The 22,536-nt window shown below is 40.5% G+C and overlaps 1 protein-coding gene across 7 annotated transcripts in view; it reads right to left on the bottom strand.

The window, feature by feature from the left end:
- glsb (glutaminase b) overlaps window positions 1-22,536 on the bottom strand; it is a 38,286-nt gene continuing 15,750 nt past the window's right edge. For 3 of the 7 annotated variants that reach the window (XM_027016419.2, XM_027016420.2, XM_027016421.2), the window contains exons 6-18: window positions 21,052-21,215; window positions 19,190-19,248; window positions 15,705-15,737; window positions 15,513-15,571; window positions 14,556-14,622; window positions 14,338-14,388; window positions 13,323-13,499; window positions 11,899-12,030; window positions 10,336-10,428; window positions 3,928-3,989; window positions 3,483-3,559; window positions 3,278-3,341; window positions 1-3,049 (exon numbers count right to left, since the gene is read on the bottom strand). In XM_027016419.2, coding sequence (XP_026872220.1) covers window positions 2,893-3,049; window positions 3,278-3,341; window positions 3,483-3,559; window positions 3,928-3,989; window positions 10,336-10,428; window positions 11,899-12,030; window positions 13,323-13,499; window positions 14,338-14,388; window positions 14,556-14,622; window positions 15,513-15,571; window positions 15,705-15,737; window positions 19,190-19,248; window positions 21,052-21,215 — 1,195 coding nt within the window. In that variant the 3' untranslated portion in view covers window positions 1-2,892. Of the gene's footprint in view, window positions 3,050-3,277; window positions 3,342-3,482; window positions 3,560-3,927; window positions 3,990-6,583; window positions 9,151-9,305; window positions 10,077-10,335; window positions 10,429-11,898; window positions 12,031-13,322; window positions 13,500-14,337; window positions 14,389-14,555; window positions 14,623-15,512; window positions 15,572-15,704; window positions 15,738-19,189; window positions 19,249-21,051; window positions 21,216-22,536 lie in introns of those variants that run through there. The other 4 variants (XM_027016425.2, XM_027016422.2, XM_027016423.2 and 1 more) reach the window with 4 other exon arrangements.

The raw sequence follows: 22,536 nt of genomic DNA, 5'->3' as shown, positions 1-22,536 counted from the left end.
ACACACACACACACACACACACACACACACACACACACACACATTCTCTGGCATATTTGGAATCTGACCTGTTGCTTGTCTTTAGTTCACTTTTTCCATATGTGTGCTTGTTCATCTGCCTGGGTGCTGTCTCCATAGTCCATGTTATGACTACGCTCTATTGACTGACCACATAAATAATGATTGCCCACACTTCTAGCCTGCACAGGATTCTGAAGTCAAGGCTAACTTTGTCTTATGTGAAGCGACAGGTAAGTCTATTAAGTTACTAAATGCGGCGCACTGTATCACATCACTCGATAATTGATCCCAGTGGGCAGGGCTGTTTCTAGCTATATATAAGCATACTATGTATAAGCAGCCATAAATACATAACTAGCTAGCTAGTTTGCATTCAAGATACACAAAAGCAGAAAAAAATGTATACACAGAAAGAGCCACTTAAAGCACTTTTTTTTTTTACTGTTAACAAGAGTGCTTATTTTGACTTACTGAAATAACATGAAACAAAGGGCAGAATAAACACTCAAAGGAAGCAGCATTAAAGGAAGCATTCTGTATGTCCAAGTAACCTCAGGTTTATAGGGATCATAATGGAGAAAAACCTTCGAGCTACCTGTCCTCCCCTCAAACACCATCAGATCCAGGTACTTTTCATGATGGGCCATCTTTAAGAGATAGCAAAAGAGCATTGGCAAGATGTGATCATGAGGATGACTGGCATTGTCCAATCATTAGCAGAGATTAACCTTTCCTTGAAGGTTCAGACAACAGGAATTTCCAAAAGGAGGTTGACCCTCCTGCTGCATTTGACCCAGTGATAAAGCCACATATTGATAAAGTTCATAGTGGACAGGTCAGTATTTCTGCTAACCATGGCAACATTATTCAAAATGAAATGATTGGTCCCATCAGTGCAAAAATACTGCATACTGTGGTGACAGAGGTTCAAAAGTCAGAAAAGTCTTCTCTCAACTTAAACTGTACCATAGACAGCGGATGTCACTCATTATCAGATCTGTGAAAATGGAAGAAATGCCAAAAGTTCAAGAGTATTTTCTTCAATTTCTTTCAGTTTCACAAATGGTGGCTCTTGCATTGTCTTAATATTTTGTGAAACTGAAAAGAGGAATAGAATGTCCTACTTGAATATTGCAGGGAATAACCACCTGAAAATGGAGCAAAGATTAAAGGAAAAAATAGGTTTTCAGGCAGGGCTACTGGGGAAAAATAAATAATTTTTAAAAATCGCTGCACCTTGTATGTTCCCTGCTCTGGCCGATGAAGCAAAATCATCTGTAGATGCCTACGGTTATTTTGCTAATGTGTAGAAACTTTTCAACATGTTCTCAGCAGCACTATAGAGGTGTTGGATTCTGACAGACATAACCCTGAAGGCATGGAGTGAGACCAGGGATAAGAGAAGGCTGGGTACCAAAGTCCAAAGGTCCACGAGGCACTCGTAGAGGTCAGGGACAAAGCCACAGATGCCCCTGCATGGGTTGAGGCCCAGTTACTGGCAGGGGAGACTAGGTTCCAGATTTGCACTGAGATTTCCTTTTGGTTGCAGATTTGCACTGTGATTTGCACTTTTTCCTTTAACATTCTTCAACAGGTGCATAATGTGAGCAAGCTCCCAAAATGCAAGTAGATGTGGCTCTTGATATGCTGATAAAAACAAAGGCAGAACTCGAAAAATACAGGCTTTGCTGCAGAACAAAGTTTGGCTAAAGTGTATAACAAGATGAATGTGTGGCTCTATTACAGCACAAGAGGTTTAGGTCAACTCGACCACATTTTGCCTATGAAGCTCCAAATGAGCCAGTTGCAGATGCACTTGCTGTGAAATCCAGTCCACTGAAGATTCAAAGCAGTGGGAGATGTCAAAGCTAAGTTTCACCAACATGGAGACTGAGACAGTAGCCAACAAATATGGTGTGCTCTGTAAAGCTCTGAGAGTGACACTGATGGAAAAGAACTGGTTTATGAAAGCAGAAATCTACCATCCTCACCATCACATAACACTGGTTTACACTGGAGCTTTTTACTTTCATCCAAGATGATCCAGCAAGCCTACCCCAAAATCTCTGGACTGAACTTCAAATTGCATGTACCCTGCCTGTGCCTGCCACCTCAGAACTCCGGTCTCAGGTCCACAACGTGGCAGGAACATTTGAACAGAGCGGTATAAGTGTGAATCAGAATACTGGCAGAAAAAATATCTTAAGAAATTATCTACCTTTGCTTTAAAAATTTTGAAGTGGAGGATGCACATTAACATTGGAATTAAATTTTGTAATGTATTATTTATTTATTTATTTTTATACCAGTTTAATTTTTTATGTTTCCCAGTACAGTTTTGTATTTTTTTGATTATAGTTACATTTATGAAACTTTACACTTCATTATTCTTAAAGGTTTAGTATTATTATTATTTTTGATTACTTAAGATCATATGGGGTGTGAGAAGAGGGTGTTTATGGACCCTAAATGTAGAGAAACAGCACTGCCCCTGGGATTATAGTGCTTTTCATTTATAACACTTTCTTGACACCTGCCAATCAACCACTTTAAAAGACAATAGCTATACACCACTGATATAACTATAAATTGTATATCTATGGCATCTGTATAATAGTTTTTCATAGATTCATATAGAGATACTTTCTCACAAACAGAGAATGCACACAAAAAAAACTTACACATGAATATATGAAACTTCTTAAAAGCAAAGCAAAAAAAAAAAATTATATATATATATAATTTTTTTTTTTTTTTTGAGAAAGTGCACATTTGTAGGTTCACTCTAACAACAACATACCCCACTGACATTAAAACAGGAAATAATCTGTGGGCATGTGCATAAGCAGTGCCCTCTCCTGGTGTGTAGGTCTATGTCTCCAGCATCCCATCCAGGTTCTTGGCAGCTTTCTCTTTATCTGCAGCAGTTTTCTCTGAGGGACTGTATTTATTAAGGTACCCCTCGAGAAGTGCTACCACCTCATGGTGGCCAAAGTGTCTGGCTTCATCCAGTGGTGTGTTGCCCCACCTATGGTCCAACAATTCATTAAGGCAGTGTTGTTGCTGATCAGTTTAAAGCTGCACTGCACTTCGTTGTCTATCATTTCAGTTCAAATGCAATCAGATCAGAGTGCCTAGTCAAGCTATATCCCACTATAAACTATGAACTCTATTTACCAGATAACATCAGGTTAGCAAGTGTAGATACCCCTGGAGTTCTGAAACATTCTTTTTAGGAACACGAACATGAGCTTACCTGTCCTTTGGAACAGGGTTCATCTTGCAGGCCTCCAGGAGAAATCGCACAACATCTATATGTCCTACAACCCCAGAGCAGAGTTCAATTAGGTATAAAACAAACACACACACACACACACACACACACACACACACACACACACACACACACACACACACACACAGAACAGGGGCCCTGTGAGTGCTGACAGCAAAGTAGGTACCCTCTGCAGCAGCCACATGCAGAGCTGTCCTGGAGTCATAGTCCCTCTGCTCCATGTCCATAGAGGACAGCGCAAACCTGCACAAATGATGAGACATCAGAGCCACAGGTAGTGCAGTGGACTACAGAGAATGCACAAATGCACAGATAATTTACTTCCAAAGGATGCATGGTGCAGCACAGGGAACATGTGGCCATACTGAATACCCTTTCACAAAGCATGAACTACCAAAATGACCCCAGCGCAGCAAAGAACATTCGGTCCCGTCCCATGCAAGTGCACAGCCACACAAGGGACAAGGGCGGTGTGAACCAGGTTAAAAATGCAGCTTTCCTTTCCATTAAGCTCGAAGTCCCTGTTTTCATGCACGAAAGGCCATGTATTCTGCAAGTCCGGACTTGGGAGTCACTGTAGGTATGCTGTTGACAAGTAAACGCCTCCATACCTTCTGAGTGCGGATACATCGCCGGTGTAGGCAGCAAAGAGGAGATTGATGACAGATTTCACCTGTAATGGGATGAAAAAAGGCTGTTTGTGAACACTGGAATTCAGGTCCACACCTCTTACCACCTACTGTAACCTACTGTACTGGATAGGAAACATTCTGTGAGTAAATGACAAAACATTTTTCGAAGTCGCTCTGGATAGGAGCATCTGCCAAATGCCGTAAATGTAAATGTTACCACCCGATTTAGGTAAATTTAGCTTTTTTTGTCTAGTTAATTCAAATGTATTCTGCCAAAAAAAAAACAAACAAAAAAAAACATAGCTGTACAAGGACTGGCAGGGGAAAAGGAATAAGTTAGGAGCCATGCTGCACTGCACACACTTAGGAACCTAGACCTCAGAGCAGGGAAAAAGCTGCCACAAGATGGCGTCAGGCAGCGGTTGTGTTTTTATTGTAATTGCTCTGTTATCACTCTGTTACAGTGCATCACAACAGCAACTATAGAGCACTTGTCATCATTCATTGGCCCATACTTAAAAACTTTTAATATATTGCCTAATAATAAATATAGACTGAATGTTCAAAATAACAGGAGCTTATTATAATTTATTGCAACTATCTTGCTGGAAACCATTCAAAAACAAATGCGCAGCACTTTCTCTTAGTGTCACACGAAGACATACAGAGACACCCCACTTCCCACCCCCCTGGCAATGTAATTTCTGAGAGGGGAAAAAAAAAATCACTGATAAGCCTTAAATGTGGCTAAATATCAATCCCATAACTGGTCCTTTTTATACATTATAAATACCCTTATTGCACTTAATACAAACCATGACCTAAGAGTAAATATAAAACCCATCTTAAGTCTAATAATATGCAATTACCCTTATGAATGATACAAACAAATCTGGATAAGTAAATGTATCGAGTAAATTCTGTGATATTTGATTAAATAACATCTTCACATCAGTGCTTAAACATTATCGAGCCTATTGTACAAAGCTTGATTTTATGAGTTTGCTAATCAATTTATAAAGTTGCTTTATGTTTAATCCATTCCTGTGAGTAGTGGTAGATCAATTGTTAAGGTATTTGACTTCAGAGGTTCAAGTCAAACCGCTGCTAAGTTATCACTGTTGGGTACCTCTGAGCAAGACCCTTAACCCTCAATTGCTCAAAGTTGTACTCAACCATGATTGTAAGTCGCTTTGGATAAAAGCACCAGCTAAATGCCATAAATGTAAATGATCAAAGTGGTTACAGTCACTTTGTCTTGGATTCAAAGTCGTGTATCCCTGCACAGTCATATCGCAACAATCCTCACACACACACACACACAACGAAAGAATTAGACCATCAGAAAAAGACCACACATAGAATGTGAATAGCATGGGATGAGATGTGAGTTATAGGTGTGGACCTTTATAATGATGAATTCTCTATGGCAGGGAACATCCTGGAACATCCTGCAACGTTGTGCAAATTGAGAAACATCGCAAGGTTTTCAACCCTCTTCCTTGTTTAAGATTATATAGGTAGCAAAGGAAAACTAAAAGTGTCATCAGTATGCAGTCTCATGGAATGCAGTCCTATAAAGTGCCAAAATGTTAGTTTACTTCTTAAATTGAATCTTTTGAGTCAACATAAATTATTATAAATAATTAACATAACTGATCATATGTAAAAACATAAATGTGTCATTTAAATTTACTTTTCCATTTAGTCAATGGTAAATACCACTATGGCCAGTTTACCAAACTTAAGCTTAAACCTAGACTTAAACTTACCAATTAACATTACAATTTAGTGCAAGACTAGACTTAATACCTGGATTGGCAAAAATGGTCAGAAAAGCTCTCAAATTTAAAGGTAGAAAAAATGCAGTAGTGTTAGAAGTACATACAAATGTACATATTAGAATTCAGTGAAATAGCAGTATACAGGTCGAGGACCTTTTAAAGGGAGCCTTTTCTGTAAATGTTGATAGATAATGCTAAACTTCTGTTATGCCAATTACACAAAATGAGACCATGCTCTCTGGATAGCCTTCATTCAAGGTGGCTTTGCTAACCTTTCTGGGTAAAGTATTTTAATCACACTTACTCTATATATGCACTCATAAAAGGCTGGCCGATTCGGACTTCTGCTTGTGTGCATGCTGTTCTCAAACACGGAAGCACAGACGCAGTCTGGTTCTGCTGGGGCTTTTAATGGCCCTGCCTTGAGCAACACAGTGTTGTTCATGGCCGTGAGATATACTCCACCAGTCACTCTGGTACTACCTGCTCTACCAGGCGAACACAAAACTGGGCATCATCAGCAGACAGGATCCACATAGTGCAAGATAAGCAAGCAAACACGCACACCCACACACACACACACCACACATACCTTTATTTATTCAGTTTGTTTGAGAAAAACAAGATGATGTATAGCAATGGGACACACAGTGTGTCTATATTGGCCCTGTGACAGTAAAACCTCAACGCCTTGTCATTAGGACAACAGTAAGATATATCACTGGAAGAAAACACATACTGTTAGTAGATGCTGATATTTAGAGGCTAGATGATTTTTTGTGGACGATTCAGAGATGAAACAAAAAGAAAGAAAAAAACATGACAAATGAAAAAAGGGGCCAACAATGGGATGGTATTAAATACATTTATTAAAACAATACAAAAAATGTAAATTATAAGCATGACACTGGAAGTGAAGGGGGGTAACTACTGAGAGCACTAGAGCATTCATTACATTCTTGCTCACTGACACGAATGAAAATTTTTATATAAAATACTACAAATGTATGTTACGGCCTCATAATCGTAGATACTGTTGTATAGTTCAAACAGGAGCAGTCACAATAGAAATACAGAAAAAGATTCAAATTCTCTTCATTATTCAAGTAGTCATTGTGTCCTGCCTTCGTTAATGTTTTCACAACCTGGTGTTCCTGTGGCTTTGTGCCATGCTGTTCTGCCAGAGTGACCATGAAAACACGCATAGCTGCAGGAGCACCAGTCAGGTGACACAGAACCTCCAGCAGCACAGCCAGATACACACCAACTTCCAATCCAGTCGGGTTACATGGACACAGAGCAAATGGGGCAAAACCCTGGTCCTACAAAGTTTGTAAATTTGTATAAAATTATGGAAAAACACAACATAACCAATACATAAAATATATCGCCAGTGAACATAAGCATACATGCACTATACATAACTTAAAAAGTGAGAAACAAGAAACTCAGAAACATGAAAGTAACAAAAAAGAAAAATAAAGTAACATTATCAATTGCCCATGCAGCCTTCAGGCTGCAGTTTGCTTAGGAAAAAACAGTAAAATAAACACTCTAACCAAAGCAATAAAAAATGTATTTTATCACTGCTGCAAGAATGTCCCATTTCCAGATCTCCTAAAATGAAGCGGTTTGAACTGGTATTCCTGCATCACCAGGGAATTGCAACTAAAGGTTCAAGTAGGAATTGCTTCCATGGTGATGACAGCATAGTTTGCAACAACCACAAAGGTTGCCCAGGGTTGTCCACCTTCAGGTAAACCCTAGAGTTTACCATGCTCCACGCTGGAAAACTCAGGGGCAGTCCTGCAGAAGCTGCTGTCCTGTTCCGGCAGTTCCTGATTGGGGCTTTAACTCACCAAACATGCTGAACCATGAACCAAGATGGCCTGGTGGTGTATGCCATTCACTGCTCAACAGTACACTATATAGCAGCTACTGCTCAACAGTACACTGTATAGCAGCAGCATGTTGGTACAGGATCTGGAAACAGCTAAGCGGTGCAAGGTGTAAGCGCACAGCTGAAATACAGAGATGTGTCACCAGGGATGTGTTGCTGTGAACGGAACACTGGAGTGAATGGAACATTGGTCATGGGCCGACTGCTGATCAGAGCCTCATCGCCTCTCTAATGCACACACAGCAGCCTGTAAAAGTGCACCAAGAACGTGGGGTAGAGACACTGAATAGTGCAACGTTCCAACAAGCTTGATGCCACATATAGCTGGTTAGTAAACTCCAAAAAGTCAGATCCTCAGGGCACTATATCTGGTGGTCAGGACCAGCACTGGTTTCTCTTCAGCATCATATTTGAACAGGAGCACCTTCAAAGTAATGCTCTCACCAGTACCCCACAAGATAAAAAAAGATTTTTAAAAAGTCTAGTTCCAAGAGATTTTAACAGCATTCTTACCGCACTAATTGTGAACCATTTTTCCTTGTCTTGGTGCAGTAGCGGCTTTAGCAGCAGGGGGTTATAGAGGCTTTAGGGAAAGCATGCTGAAGCATTTGTGGCGGTCGAACGCAGCACGGCTAGAGGTCATGCAAACCTGCGTCATCACATTTTCTACTGACACAGTGCACATCACGCTGATCAATACTCACTCTGTGGTGAGCCCCAGTGGAGTGTGTGCGTGTGTGTGTTTGTGTTTGCTTGTGTGTGTTTGTCTATTTGTTTGATGGCGAAATACCACTGACGTCACGGGGGACTTATAGGTGGGGACGAAATTTTTGTTCATCCTAACGCATGGACCAAAGTGGCTGGGCAAATCCTTGCAGCAAAAGGTGCAAGAGAGAGCTTTAGTCTCCATCCAGCAGCAGGTCAGGACTGACTTATCACTGTAACACTCACTGGCAGACAAGAGAGCGTACACACAAAAACACTTAATTAAATGCTTGGCCTGTCACTACACAGGTCAGTGCAATTGCAGCTCTCCGTCTTTAACACACTGTCTTATAGTTTTGCAACAAAGGTCTCCATTTGCTTTGGTTTTCTGCAACACCCAGAGGAAGAGGTACAGAGGCAGCACCGCTGTAGACAGCGACAGCTGCACCCATGTCTTCCTCACCTGGGGGCAGGGGATGGGTAAGCTCCCTCACAGAGAAAGACAGATACAATGCCACTGCTACACAATAACACAAACGAAACAAAAGGCTTCAAGCGTCTCAAAGAAAAAAAAAGAAACACTGACATGAAACACTGAAATGAAATAAATAAGCTGGTACAATAAGGGTACAGCCCTTTCCCCTGATGAAGCAGGTCCATTTAGCTGCGTTCTCCGACACTATCCATCCTATAGACTACAGTGGTGGAAGTGTCTTCGTTGGACTCAGTGGGTGAGACTTTTTTCCAGAGAGTGTCTTTGAGAGCCAGCTCTTGCTGAAGGCTCTCGTAATCCATTGGTCCAAAGGTGTGCTGCTGTGTTGAGCAACACGAAGAACACGTTAGTTTCGCTTGCTACCAGGGCATGCGTGTGTGTGTATATGTGTATAATATTTTTATATATATATATATATATATATATATATATAGAGAGAGAGAGAGAGAGAGAGAGAGAGAGAGAGCGCGAGAGAGAGAGAGAGAGAGCGAGAGAGAGAGAGAGAGCGAGAGAGAGATATGCATGTGTCTGTGTTTGTATATGCGTGCTTAGAATATTCACAATATTAAATGCAATATACCAAAAACAAAACCAAAGGACACAGATAGTGCCCTTAAATCTAATCAAACATGGGAGTGGAGGATGTCTGTACTCACATTTGAAATTGTGAAACATACAAAAAGAATTGTAAAAAAGAATGAAAGTATTTCATCTTAGATGTATGAAAGATAACTAGAACAATTACACCTCTGCACAAAAAAAAACAAACAAAAAACCCCAACCCCTCCTCCCTGGCCTGTAAAGGGGTGCGGGGCACTAGACATGCTGCTAAAAAAGGCGTTCTGATTGGATATTGAGAAAGTTTAAAGACACTATGGTGTTTCCATAATAAATAACAGAAGGGGAATGTTGCTTATGAAACAGGGTCAGTTTTGTTTTATAGGCCATAATGACCAAGGCTGTATGCTCCAGTTTGAAGCTACATTCATGCATAAGCAAAATAACTCCAGCCTCATGTTAAGGTAGCAATGACTTAAGCTGAACAACATTACTTTCACTTCAGCGTAACAGCACCTTAAATTGAACAAGTTACTTGACTAACCAATGAATACAGCTTTGTAGGATATCCCCTCAATCAAGTGTGGACCGATTTACATGTGTGCCCAGAGGCTCTATGAACGCAACACAGACTGGGCCTCTGGCATTTCACAGTGTTCTGACTGGACCTCCAGCTCATCATGAGTACCTGTGAAGTCAGAAGACGGTTGCTGACAGCAGTTTGGAGTCACGGGTTCTCTAGGCAGCATACTGTAATGAACCACAACTGGCTTGCCACGTAGGAGCGCATGCAGAAGGGCGAGGCTCCCCACACGCACGCCTCCACTCTTACTGCTCAGTCCTCGGCGCGGGGGGAACTGCAGTCATTCGTACAGCACGCTGTGTAGCGCACTGATGGAGCATGCAGGCACGGGTAGGTGGTGAGGCAAAGGAAAGAGTGCACTCACCCGCTGGTCCCCGCCCTCCCGCCGAGGGTCCAGCTTCTTGGCAAAGTGCCGCAGGTTGTCATAATTGTGGAAGTTGAATAAAGACACAAGATCCTGCGCCGGAGAGAACACGACAAGACGTCACCAGGGAAACAAACCAACAGAAACACAAGCATGGGCACTTGCATGCAAACATTCTCACGCGCACACAAAAAGAAAGGTCAGACTTTAGAGGGTTTTTATCAGATTTTCATAGGCATACAATGGCAGTTTAAGTTTTTAATATTGTTGTGAACTTTACTCAAAAACTCGTAATAACCATATCATAAAGAAATTGTGATTCAGCAAAGGTTTCAGGAATCAGGAAGAAAACATTTGTTTTCACCATGCCAGTAAAAGTGAGGTCACAGTTCTTGGTTTGTCTCACGCATCATCTGACTCGCTTTTTATTATTACTGAGCCAAGAGGTTTGCTGTTCTGGAATCTCCCAAAACAGCCTCGATAATGAGGAAGTGTTTTTTACATATTTGCAAACTACTAAAACTCTGCACTGTGAGAGAAGGATAAGATGTTTATGTGAGCTCGCTTTTGGCATTTAGTTACTGGAGAAATATTTCCACATGAAAGCAGCCCTTCTGTTAGTGGTTAACATTACATTATGAAATGTGAACCACAGAGGAGAAATACCATCCCTTTATCCAGTTTTATAGCATTTTCTCTCTCTCTTTCTCCATTTCCCAGAGAGCACTGGAATTCTGTGAGACCATTCCTCTTTTTTTCCAACTTCCTCCCTCCCCTGGGCCCATAGCTGACACAGAATGATCAAACAATGCCACCGGTGTGCATATCTTTGTCCTGCAGTTGTGCCTGAGTCTGTACAATGAAAGAACTGAGGAGTAGCAAAGGAGAAAGGGAGAGCTCGTCTCTTCTCTCGCTGTGCTCAGAAAAATCACTGTAGCGCAATAAAACTCACAAAGTCTTGAGAAGGAAAAGTTCAGCTTGGCCCTAGTCTCCCACACATGCTCTGAATCAGACACATGTGACGTGTACATGCGTATGCAGATACACGCACAGATGCACGCACAAATGTGGCTCCCAAATGTTGAATGGAGTTGGGGATTAAGTCATGCAGGCATTTTAAATGGGTTTTCTAGCGTTGATAAATGGCTCCGACTTCTCTGTCTGAGAGACATTATATCTTATTAATCAGACTTCTATATGAAAGAGGATGGTCGACAGTTTTGTAAAGTATCATTATAAAAATCATGAGATAGGAAAGGCAGTAGCATGTTGTACACAACCACAAAAAAAACACATGAGGTGTGTGCTACACTTACAACATGTATGCACAATCCCTCATGACAATCAGCAGTATTTTGCCCACATCTCCTTATTCTCACATAAGATGAACTGGTGGATTTCCTGATTCAGAAGATAACTTAAGAATTTAGCAACCGGTCAAGGAAACAGACTGCTAGATAAATAAAAGCAAACTAGATTAGTGAATTAACAATAACAATAAATAAGGCATTTTGTGTTTATTTGTGTGTGTGAGAGAGAGTGTGTACAGAGGTGTTCACACACCGTGCAGAACTGGATGCCACGGACGCTGTTGCCCAGTTTATCCAGTGGAGGAGACCAGCACACGATGCCCATCACATTGGGCACGACCAGCAGGATGCACCCTGACACGCCTGACTTAGCTGGCAGGCCCACCTGAGACACACAACAACACACAGGGAATCAGAGTCAGTGGCCCAGTGGCTCCTTTGTGAGTAATGCTTTCTCAATAATAATAATAATAATAATAAATAATAATAATAATAAACATCTAAGTCATAGTTTATACATTTGCATATTCTGTAATGAAAGCATGGTCAGGGACATGTTGCTTTTGTTGACAGTAATGTGTACATCGTCACTGTCAGCGTGGGCTGACCTCTTCAAGGAATTCACTGAGTCTATTGGTAAATGCACTGAACAAGCAAAGATGGTTAATTAATTGCAGTTCATGGCATCTGCTGCCATCAGTATTCCTAATGGAAGGGAGAGAAATAGTCATTCTCTGTCTACTGGGAAGTGAATGAAGCTGTGTTTCAGAAATCAAGAACAGAAACCCCTTTAAGAGGGTGCAAAAGAAGCCTGCAACAGCAAAAACAGGTTTCTGAATGAAGTTTTACTTCTTGTCAGTTGAACCCAGTGGTTTAAAAGGGTACATCTTACCAACTAAAAAGGTTTCCGGCTGACGTTGGTGTGAAATGTATTGTTTTGTTCAGACTGCTGGTTTGTCAACAGTGTGCATGTTGTGTGTGAATGACACTGGGTGGGAGGGGAGGGGATGGGGAAAGGAACTGCAATGCAACACTGCCAAATCCTGACATCTGAGTCATTTATCAAAAACAAAAACATGAAAATATTTCAAAACCCTCCCAAGATTTTGCACTGTCATGTTACAGCTGACTGAAGGAACAATCTTGTTGCTGTGAATGAGAACTATAGGGTTTTTATACGAACTGTGCAATTTTCCATGCAATTAGTTACTATTGTTGTTGTCAATGTCGTTATACTACTTGTGCTTATTTGTGCTTTTGTCTTTGTGATGGAATTAATTTCCCTTTCTTAAATAAAAGTTAACCTTGACTTTGACCTCAGAGAATCTCCAACATCAATGACATCAATCAACATCACCTGTTTTGCGTTGGAGGGTGGATGTATGATTTTACGTGTGTGTGTTTGTGTGTGGGTTTGTTTTCCTCAGGCAACCATCATGAAAGCAAGGCAAATGAAAACAAAAGGAGACATAATACAATAAAAGAAAGAAAGCAAAAGAAAGAAAGAAATACAAAAAGAGAGAATAAGAGAGGAAGGGAAAAGAGACCGAGAGAAATAGAGGGAGGGAGGGTGAGAGATAGTGATGGAGAGAGAGAGAGAGAGAGAGAGGCAGATAACAGTAAGAATATACTACACTGTGCTAATGTGAGAGCCATGTGTGTTGCTGGGGGACATACATGGAAGGCGAACTGGCCGGAGAAGTCATACATGCCACAGGAATGCATCAGGCTCAGCGTGTCCCGCACGGACTCAGGACTCAGCACACGTTCGCCCGTGATTGGACAGAATCCGCCATTAGCCAGGGTGGCTGCCATGACACTGGCACTCTCACACGTCACCTCAATGGAGCACAGCTACACACACACACACACACACACACACACACACACACACACACACACACACACACACACACACACACACACACACACACACACACACACACACACACACACACACACACACACACACACACACACACACACACACACACACACACCACCTCAGAAACAGAAACCTCAGTACTATAGCAGCATCTATTGCCAAAGCATTAACCTTCAGACTTAAAGTGCATTATGTATCATGAGCAGACCTTGTGGTGGTTTCCGTTGGAGCTTTGGCCACTAACAACTAAATCTCAGAGGACACTATTTACAAGCTGGATGACTGGTCTAAACTCAGTCATCCAGCATTCCTGTCATGCACACCAGGGGCCAATGAAGCAACAGCACCCCATGTGAGTGTGTGTGATCAGTGTGGCTATCCCGTTACGCATTCCCATCGGGGCACAGGACAGAGAGGAGTCAGGATGTTGTCAGCACGCTGTGTCAAGTCTAACTGATCCAGAGCCACTGCATTAAAGATACAAATCCCAGGACACCAGCAGGGCCATGGAGATTGGATGTCACAGAGGACAGGTTCTGATGATGGATTATCTCCCTACTACCTGTATACCCACATCAATAAGGCCAAAAACTGACACTGAATCAGCAGTTTTATGCTGCTGTGGAGTTTAATAGGCCTGACCTCTCAGTTATTTCCAAGGCCGAATATTACATTTAGGTTAACTTCTGACACAACTCGTATATGAAATCTGAGCTGTATCGTTCTACTGTGGCAACTGTGGCATTGTGAGAAATAGAATATCTTGAAGGTAAAGCACACAGTGGAGGGAGATGTGATGGCTCTCACCTGAAAGTAAAAGTCCAGGATGGAGGTCATATCGGTGCCCTCGGGAAAACACTGTACACACACAAAGACAATTATTTACTGGGACTGAATGCAAGACTATATAACAATGTTTAAAAAGTAAATTGCAGACCAATGACAGATTATATACCAGGGCTTTTTAATATAAAGAGAAAATCAAAAAAGAGGATAAAAGAGCCACACACTAGCCCCATACTCACCTTCTTTTCCTTCAGGTAGTAGCCAATAGCAAAGTTCCTGTCACCCGACTCACGCTCAGACTGGAACCTAGGTAAGAAACAGGTGTGAAAGTGCACATTTTAAAATAAAGGTTGTGCCATGATTTGGTACTATCCAGATAGTTTCACTAATTCTACATGCTGGCTTGAGCTCAGTGTTGCTTGAGTAATCTGTTGAAAATGACAAATTATTCAATAAGTCACACTTATTACTGTACATCTAAGTTACATTTAAAAATCTTAGAAAATAAGAAGAGGACAACCAGTAACCCTTTTGGTAGTAATTAAGTAGTAATTTCATAAAACTAGCCAATCACAGTAAACATTATCAAAAAGGCACAGTCAGTTTAGCCATTAGCTTTACAGCATGACTAAATGGTGTGAAAAACTGTTTTGTTTAAAATGGAGAACTGGTAGTGTAACTGGTAGTGTAGGTATACATAAATTATCTTAAAGGAAAGGCACAGTATTAGCCTTCACACACAGAATGCATGTTGTAAATAGCCTACAATATAATCTATAATATAGTTTATATTAGCAAGTCAGTAACTATAAGGTAAATACAAGAATTCAAAATATAATGTATTACACTACTTAATGCAGTTACAGGTAAAAGTTAAGTAATTGATTACTTTGTACTGTGTTATCCCAGTACTCCTCTCTTGCAGTAATCCTGTCTCCACCATTCACATCATTACATCAGCCATACAACCTCACTGAATATGTATGTCAGACTCATTGTGCATTTTACGTATGAAGCCTCGTCTTGATCTAAATTATAACGCCAGGGGTGTTTCAAGATTGAAGGACTTTTTAGTCTAGGTGTAGGACTAATCTAGGAAACCAACACATTAAATATTAACAGAACCTAAGCAGTTGGATCCCACAGGCTTAGTGAATAATGAAGGTGGTGCTGGGACCTTATGCAACTTCACTTACGTGGCATTGCTGAAACCCACATACTCATTGCCCGACATCGCTTTAAGGAAGTTCATCACCTATGCAATCACACACCAGATAACAAACAAACAAACAAAGGAAGTCAGAACCCAGCTTTCAATTAGCCCATTACCCTTTCAATTAGCCTTTAAGCCTTGGTGTATCTTAGGACTGTAATTGTGTTAGACTCACGTAGTCAAACTTCTCAGCGTTGCTCACCTTTTGCTGAAAGGATGAGAAAAGGAAATCAGTAAACCATGTGACAGAGCAGCTCGTAGCAACAAGACTCATCTTAACCATGTGTGGACAAAAATGTTTATTAGCCAATACTAATTATTACCATATACATACAAAATCACATAACATCTATAAAAAATGCATTTTTTTTCTTATACTGTTATAATACAAATCAAAATGCATTCGAAAATATAACTATATCTGCAGATCACAGGGAATTCTAACAAAAAAATAAATAAAGCAATAAAACACATTGTTATTTTGTTAGGCATAAAGGTGGGAGGAGGCTATAGTAAGATGAACCATATTTGGAATCTTATTAGCTACAATAAGGTACTGTTATTCAAATATTATTAGCTATAGTAATGCACTGCTGTTTTTAAATGAGCTACATGGATGCGCTGTTATTCTCTACAAAGACTACAGATGAACTGCTACAGGTAAATTGCTTCAGTTAGATTCCTACATGATCATCTGGATGACAAACCAGGAGGTCAGTTTAAATAAAGTGCATGATGTCAAAAAGAGCTTTTTGCAGCTGATGTGCAAGTCGTGTGTGTGTGTGTGTTTTTGTGTCTTGTGTGCATGTGTGCTGCACTTGGTCTTGAAGATGGCTGACTCAATGCACACATAGATTGGTGCTAATGTGTGACATTTGTCATTACAACACTCTGTGGGATGGTATCTGGTGGCCTACGTCCTGTGCCACAGTCATATTGCTCATAATCTTGGGTGGGTAACAGGGCTGCACCATATGAATGATAATATTTTATTGTTTTATCATTATGTATTGAGATAAGCCAAGACACAGAAGGAGAATGTCTGAGAATTCATGGCTTTAAGATATAATAGAATTTTATATCTTAATAGAAAGTTATAATAAAAATATAAAATGCCATTTGTCAGACCTCAGCATAAATGCCTATGATTCCTCAAAGTGATCACACAACATTACCTGAGACTGATCAGTGCACCTTCACAGTACACAATGGACATTTTATTTTGGTTTCATTAACTTTTTCAAGTTTTTCTTTGTTTTTTGAGTACTCACTTCCATGCTGTGACATTCATGTGATATCATACTTGAACATAGCAGGGAAATGCAATTAACAACAGTATACTGTGAAACCCACTTAGGACAGTGGCGGGGTGGGAAGTAGGAGTGTTCTTCAGGACTGGGAGATGTTTGGAGTTGGAGGGAGGAGTTGCTGCTGAAGGACAGTAAGGAGGTGGACTTGGTGTGAGAAGAACAGCTACAGTCTACATGAAAAGCAGTGCAGTGCTGTGACCTTTTAGGGCTACAGGAGCACTCCCATTGTCTAGACCTTAGAAGAGGTGTTCACCTCTTGGCTTTCTGTTCTAGTGTTATATTAAGTGCTTAAGTAATATTTCTTTCATTCTTATGTTCTACACCTAAAGTGAAACAAAGTGTAATAGACTGTGTGTTTTTCTTCTTCACATTTATAAGCATTATGGCAAAAAGGCTGACAGAGGTATTGTATTTTGTCATTTGTGACAAGTTAACCAGCACATGAGAGCTCAGTGTGTCCCGGCTTGTTTCAATGAGAGGGGAGGGAGGAAAAATGGAAAGGAAAAATTACCAACGTCATTGACCTGCTGCAGCGGTCAAAAAATCCCACAGTTCCTACGTCTGTAAAATATGCAACAACATAAAGAAAAAAAGCATACAGAGAAAGCCTTCATCACCATATTGCACACGGCAGCCTGCAAGAACCCTCACGGCAGAAAGGGGAAAATCTCATGCGTTAACTTGGTAGAAAAGGATCCTACAGAAACAACAGCAGCAGTTGCTACAGAAGTTCTATGTGAGCAAATACACACGTGCACACACACACACACACAGATGATACAATGTGTCTGTGTGTGCAGGCATGTGTGTGAGAGGGTGAGAGAGAGAGAGAGAGAGAGAGAGAGAGAGAGAGAGAGAGAGAGAGAGAGAGAGTCAACATTCATTCATTCACAAGTGAGCAATGTAAAACAATGCCCGCATTTTACAAATGAAGAATGATATGAGTGGGTGAGTTTGAAATGATTTAAACCCAGTATGCAGAGGTCACATTCAATCAGGCTGAGGTGGAATTGCTGGTTGAAGACCAAATGTACACAAAACAAAATTAAATTGTGATTTTACTTTTCCAGCGTAAGTCCATTGTTACAATGGATGAAAAAACTTCCTGTTGGCCTAAAATGAATGAGCAAATGGGAGGAGGCAGAAGGAGTGTGTGTGTGTATTCAGGCAGTAGGAGTGGGTATTCAGAGAGTCGATGGACTTTGCGTGTATTCAGAGGATACTTGAGGACAGACTAATGTTTTACTCACTCCTGACTCATTTTCATTCACTTACGTTTAGTCAGCTGGCTACAAACACACATTTATATACCACTATATAAAGTGGTATATCTGGCAGACAAATTCTTTTCCTGTTATCTACTTCAGTAACTAAATTAAAATTTATCCAATGTCACTTCTGGAAGACTACACACAACTCACGTACTCGCACATGTGCACGCACACACCCCCACACCCCCACACACACAGACGTAAGCAATGCACACCACATACATACATGTACACTCATACCCATACCCACCTATTCTGACCCCTGCATGCACACATACACACACACCCAAAATCCCAGTCCGGTACTTAAACATTTCAAATATTTAAGTGTTATCATTCAGCTACTGGCTACCCTGAAATGTAAAATTCACCCAAACCTGCTCAACCAGTACTATAGTGAGTGGAGTCGGCAGAGATGGTGAAAAGGAAGAACAGGCAGGGACAGGAAGTTCAAATGAATTTCACTTAAGAATTCATTGCAGACAGTCATAGGAATGGTCTGTTCTATGTGACTTCCACATTTGTTTTGTTTAGTATGGGAGTGGAGGCCTTTAGTGACAATGTTATAGTGTGGAGAGTGCACAGTTACAAAAAAAAAAAAAAAAAAACACAAGGGAATCACTTTGTGATGCATATAAGTGAGCTTAGATAACTTAATCTTCATTTACATGCATCGAGGGTCAAGCTACACCAGGCCAACACCCCAAAAATCTAAATACTTTCACATGACTCACACAAAACACACACAACATAAAACACTTTAAAGCTCATCTTTTCTAACACCCCGCAAATGGCTATAAGTTATAATACACTGCCCTGGTACAGTGTTTGAATCACCGGACTGATTAAATGCAGAGTGACTCTCTGGCAGAACTCACTCAGCGATGGATAATTTTCTACAAAAACACTGCATCATATCAATGTAATTCCAGTTCAATAAGGTCCAATGACTTAATTGATATTTCACTCCAAAAATATTCTGACACTTCAGCGTCTAAATTGTGAGTACAGTTAGGACAAGCCACTGCCAAGCCTTAGCCCAAAACACAGGTAAAAACAGAAACCAGGTGTATGCTTACCTTTATCAGAGAGGTACACACAATCGCACCCGCGTTCACCATTGGATTATGGGGTTTATCTGTAGACAAACAGTGTTGCCTGTTATAGCAATAATCTGTATAAACCCAGGATGACAAAAAACTGCATCATAAAAACAGAAAGTAGTGAGAGGATTTATTGATAATGGGCAAGACACTGCCAACAAAGATTACTGATTAGCTCAATATAATTTCTGTAGTAAATGAATGCATTTATCTCCATTTTTACTCTTCTCAGCTATGGTCGTTTCATTTGCTTTTTTGAATGAACAAAAAGGCCCTGCAAATGCTATAGGTGACTCTAATCAGTTATGTTCACATGTAATGTAATTGATAACGGCCAATAGTATGACCAATAATGGGCATCTCTCAGAAGACTTAAATGACAAGGCCAAAGTCAAAGAAAGCAGGTCAGCCATAAGTGTGGAATTACTGATCACAAAAGCATTCTTTCTTTGCTGATAGTATCACAATTTCTTAGCCACTGCATCACTTCCTGTCACTAATGGTTTCTATTTTCTCGGAAGCAGACCCTTCTTTTTCTTGTCAGTTCAGCGGTTGACCAACCAGACCACTACATTTGTATGGTAATAACATGGGTAAAGAAAAATGTTTTTGGGACTTGGATGAAGAAAAAAATTACAGATCATGTCTTCTGTGGGGAAAAGTTTTAAAAGAAGGGTTTTTATCTTAAAAATGAACAAATTCATCTTGACTTGAGCTTTTAAACCTTCAAAGCCATTGCTGATTTGCGCTAACAGTGCAATAATAATGGAGCATCTTGTAGAACAAGAAGTAGCATTATCATCATCATCATCATCATCATCATGTCTGCTGTCAGGACCTGATATACCCAATCCCTTTTCTGAGCAGCTTCCTAACTCTTAAGCTGAGTCATCACAGACCAGCTTGGTATTCCAGCACTCCCTGTCCGTCATAAAAACACAGCCAAAACACAGCATTGTTATAGGCTGGCTCTCCAGGAGAATTAAAGTTTCACTGGGTCTCCGCAGCACCAGGAACAGCAGGCAGCATGGACAACGGAGCGGCAAAGGCCCCAGAGCTTGTTTCATGCCCATCACGGAACATTTTGGTACGAAAACAGATGAAAGAAAGCAAATCACTCACGTGATCAAAAAGGCTACAGGAAGGTGATGACCTGTTTTAGGAACACTATGGTGTGTGCAGACTCTTGGGTAGGTGAAGTACAACAGCAGAAAAATGATAAAAGCAGAGAGCACTAATGCTTGGAGAGTCACAGTGTATGTGATTATTAACAGAAGGCCGTTGAGTCTGATCCCACTGAGCCAGCTGGGCCTGCTTCAGCTCTATGCAATGTGGTTCACTATAAACTGTCATCAGCCAGTGGAGATATTATTCTTTCATTTTAAATTATTAAACGATGACCCACTGAGTTAGATTGAACTTTTAAGTCATAAGCACAATTGAAAAAAGACTTAAGTAAGAAGACCTAAGCTTAAGTGTCCATATACACAACAAGGTACCTCAGATATTAGCACTACTATATGAAATGCATTTTGACATCAACATTTTGAACAGAATACACAGAAATACCCAATCAGGGGCATCAGCAGAAGAACAAAGATCGTGTTCAAAGAATGAAAGAATGAATCATGTGATACCAATGTCTACATGTACTACACTTGAACACTTCTTTTTCCATAATACAGCTGATGCCAATAGATATAGGGCAAATGAAATCATAACCTGGAACAGAGGTTAATTGAGATATTAGGTGGCTAGCCAATGAGTTAACAGCTAATGTTAATTCCCCACCCAGTGGGGGGTGGGTGACGTGAAGGCTCAGCCTGGCTAATCCTCACCGTCCTCATCCAGGAAGAGCTTGTTGAAACGTAAGCCGCTGGGCTCTTTGCCGATAAAGCGGTGCACGTACTCCGTGCCGTGGTCATGCACGGCGATGGCGTACTTCAGAGGCTTTACGCATGACTGCAGGCACAATGGCACTTTAGTGTCACCCACTGTGTGTCTGTGAGGACATAGAGAGATAGTTCACAGAGCGCTGTTACACATTACACATGCGGTTAGTTCATTTACAAAACTGCAATCAAACCACACAACATGGGGCATTCTGAAGTTTTTAACTGAATAAGGCATAAACCAGTATATTGCAGCTATATCAACTTTTCTTACATTAATAACTCCCCTAAAATATTTTGAATAAAAACTTCTAATTACTTAGACACAGAATATACTCTATTCTAAACTGCTGAGGAATACAAAAGCCTAATCTTTTTGACACAATCACAATGACCAACAAACCTTAATTGTACAGTCATCAAATTGATACAGATTAAGAGCACCCAATAACATACTGTTTAATTTATAAGAATGTGTTATCCAGCGCAAAGTTCAAAGTATACATGACCGTGAATAACAGTAAGTAGATAATAGACCTATTAAAGATGCTGGACAAACTGATACATATTAACATCATAGGTATAAACAGACATTAGCAACATGCCAACAGCACCTTGAGCAACAGAAGTGGAGCACTGGGATCACTACCAGACTAATCTCATCTCTTCTTATGCCCAGGTCACCATGCACCAGTTGGGGCCCACTAAACCCATATAGACCCCAAGCCATAAACCATCACCTTCCTGGCATGTTGTCAGATAGCTGTGAAATCTGGTTCATGTTGTATGTCCATATGGTCAGAGATGGAAATAATTCTCCATTACACCATTACACAATCAGGTGTTGAAACAGGTGCCGACACCCCCACCGTACCAGTTCAGCAGGATCCAGTCAATGGCAAGGAAGCCCATGTTTTTGTTTTGTTGTTTGTTTTTGTATCAGACAATGTTACTCATGATCAAATCGTGCTTAACATGTCAATATGACTAAGAGTACCTCTCCAGTAAAGAGAGAGAGACAAAAAATGCTTACAGCTGTTGGTATAATACGCATCTGAACTGTTTCCCCTTTTATTTGTTTTGCTTTTCTTTTTTTTAAATATGTATCTGAACAAGTGGAACAGTGGTATTTGACACAGAAGTTAGAAGGTTGGCCAAGGAGACAGTTGTAGTAGAAGTTAGTGAATGATCAACTCAACAAAGAAAAACAATTAAGGCTGTGTTTTTTGTTTTGTTTTTTTTAGCTTAGTTTACTAATCAATAACTTGAATTCACTGGAAGAATTAATTTTCTTCCAGTTATAAAGCAGTTAGCTGTGATAGTGTTTATTTTTAAGATTACTGGCTATCTTTATTACTTCATGTGACTGAAAAAATAGAATCTAGGTGTGGCATGGAGTACCATGTAAAATCAGAGTCCTTAAGGTTTTAT

This window comes from Electrophorus electricus, chromosome 2 (genome assembly GCF_013358815.1).
Source record: "Electrophorus electricus isolate fEleEle1 chromosome 2, fEleEle1.pri, whole genome shotgun sequence".
In the NCBI taxonomy this organism is placed as follows: Eukaryota; Metazoa; Chordata; class Actinopteri; order Gymnotiformes; family Gymnotidae; genus Electrophorus; species Electrophorus electricus.
The sequence above is the reverse complement of the archived record's forward strand: the minus strand, read 5'-3'. Positions and strand labels throughout refer to the sequence as shown.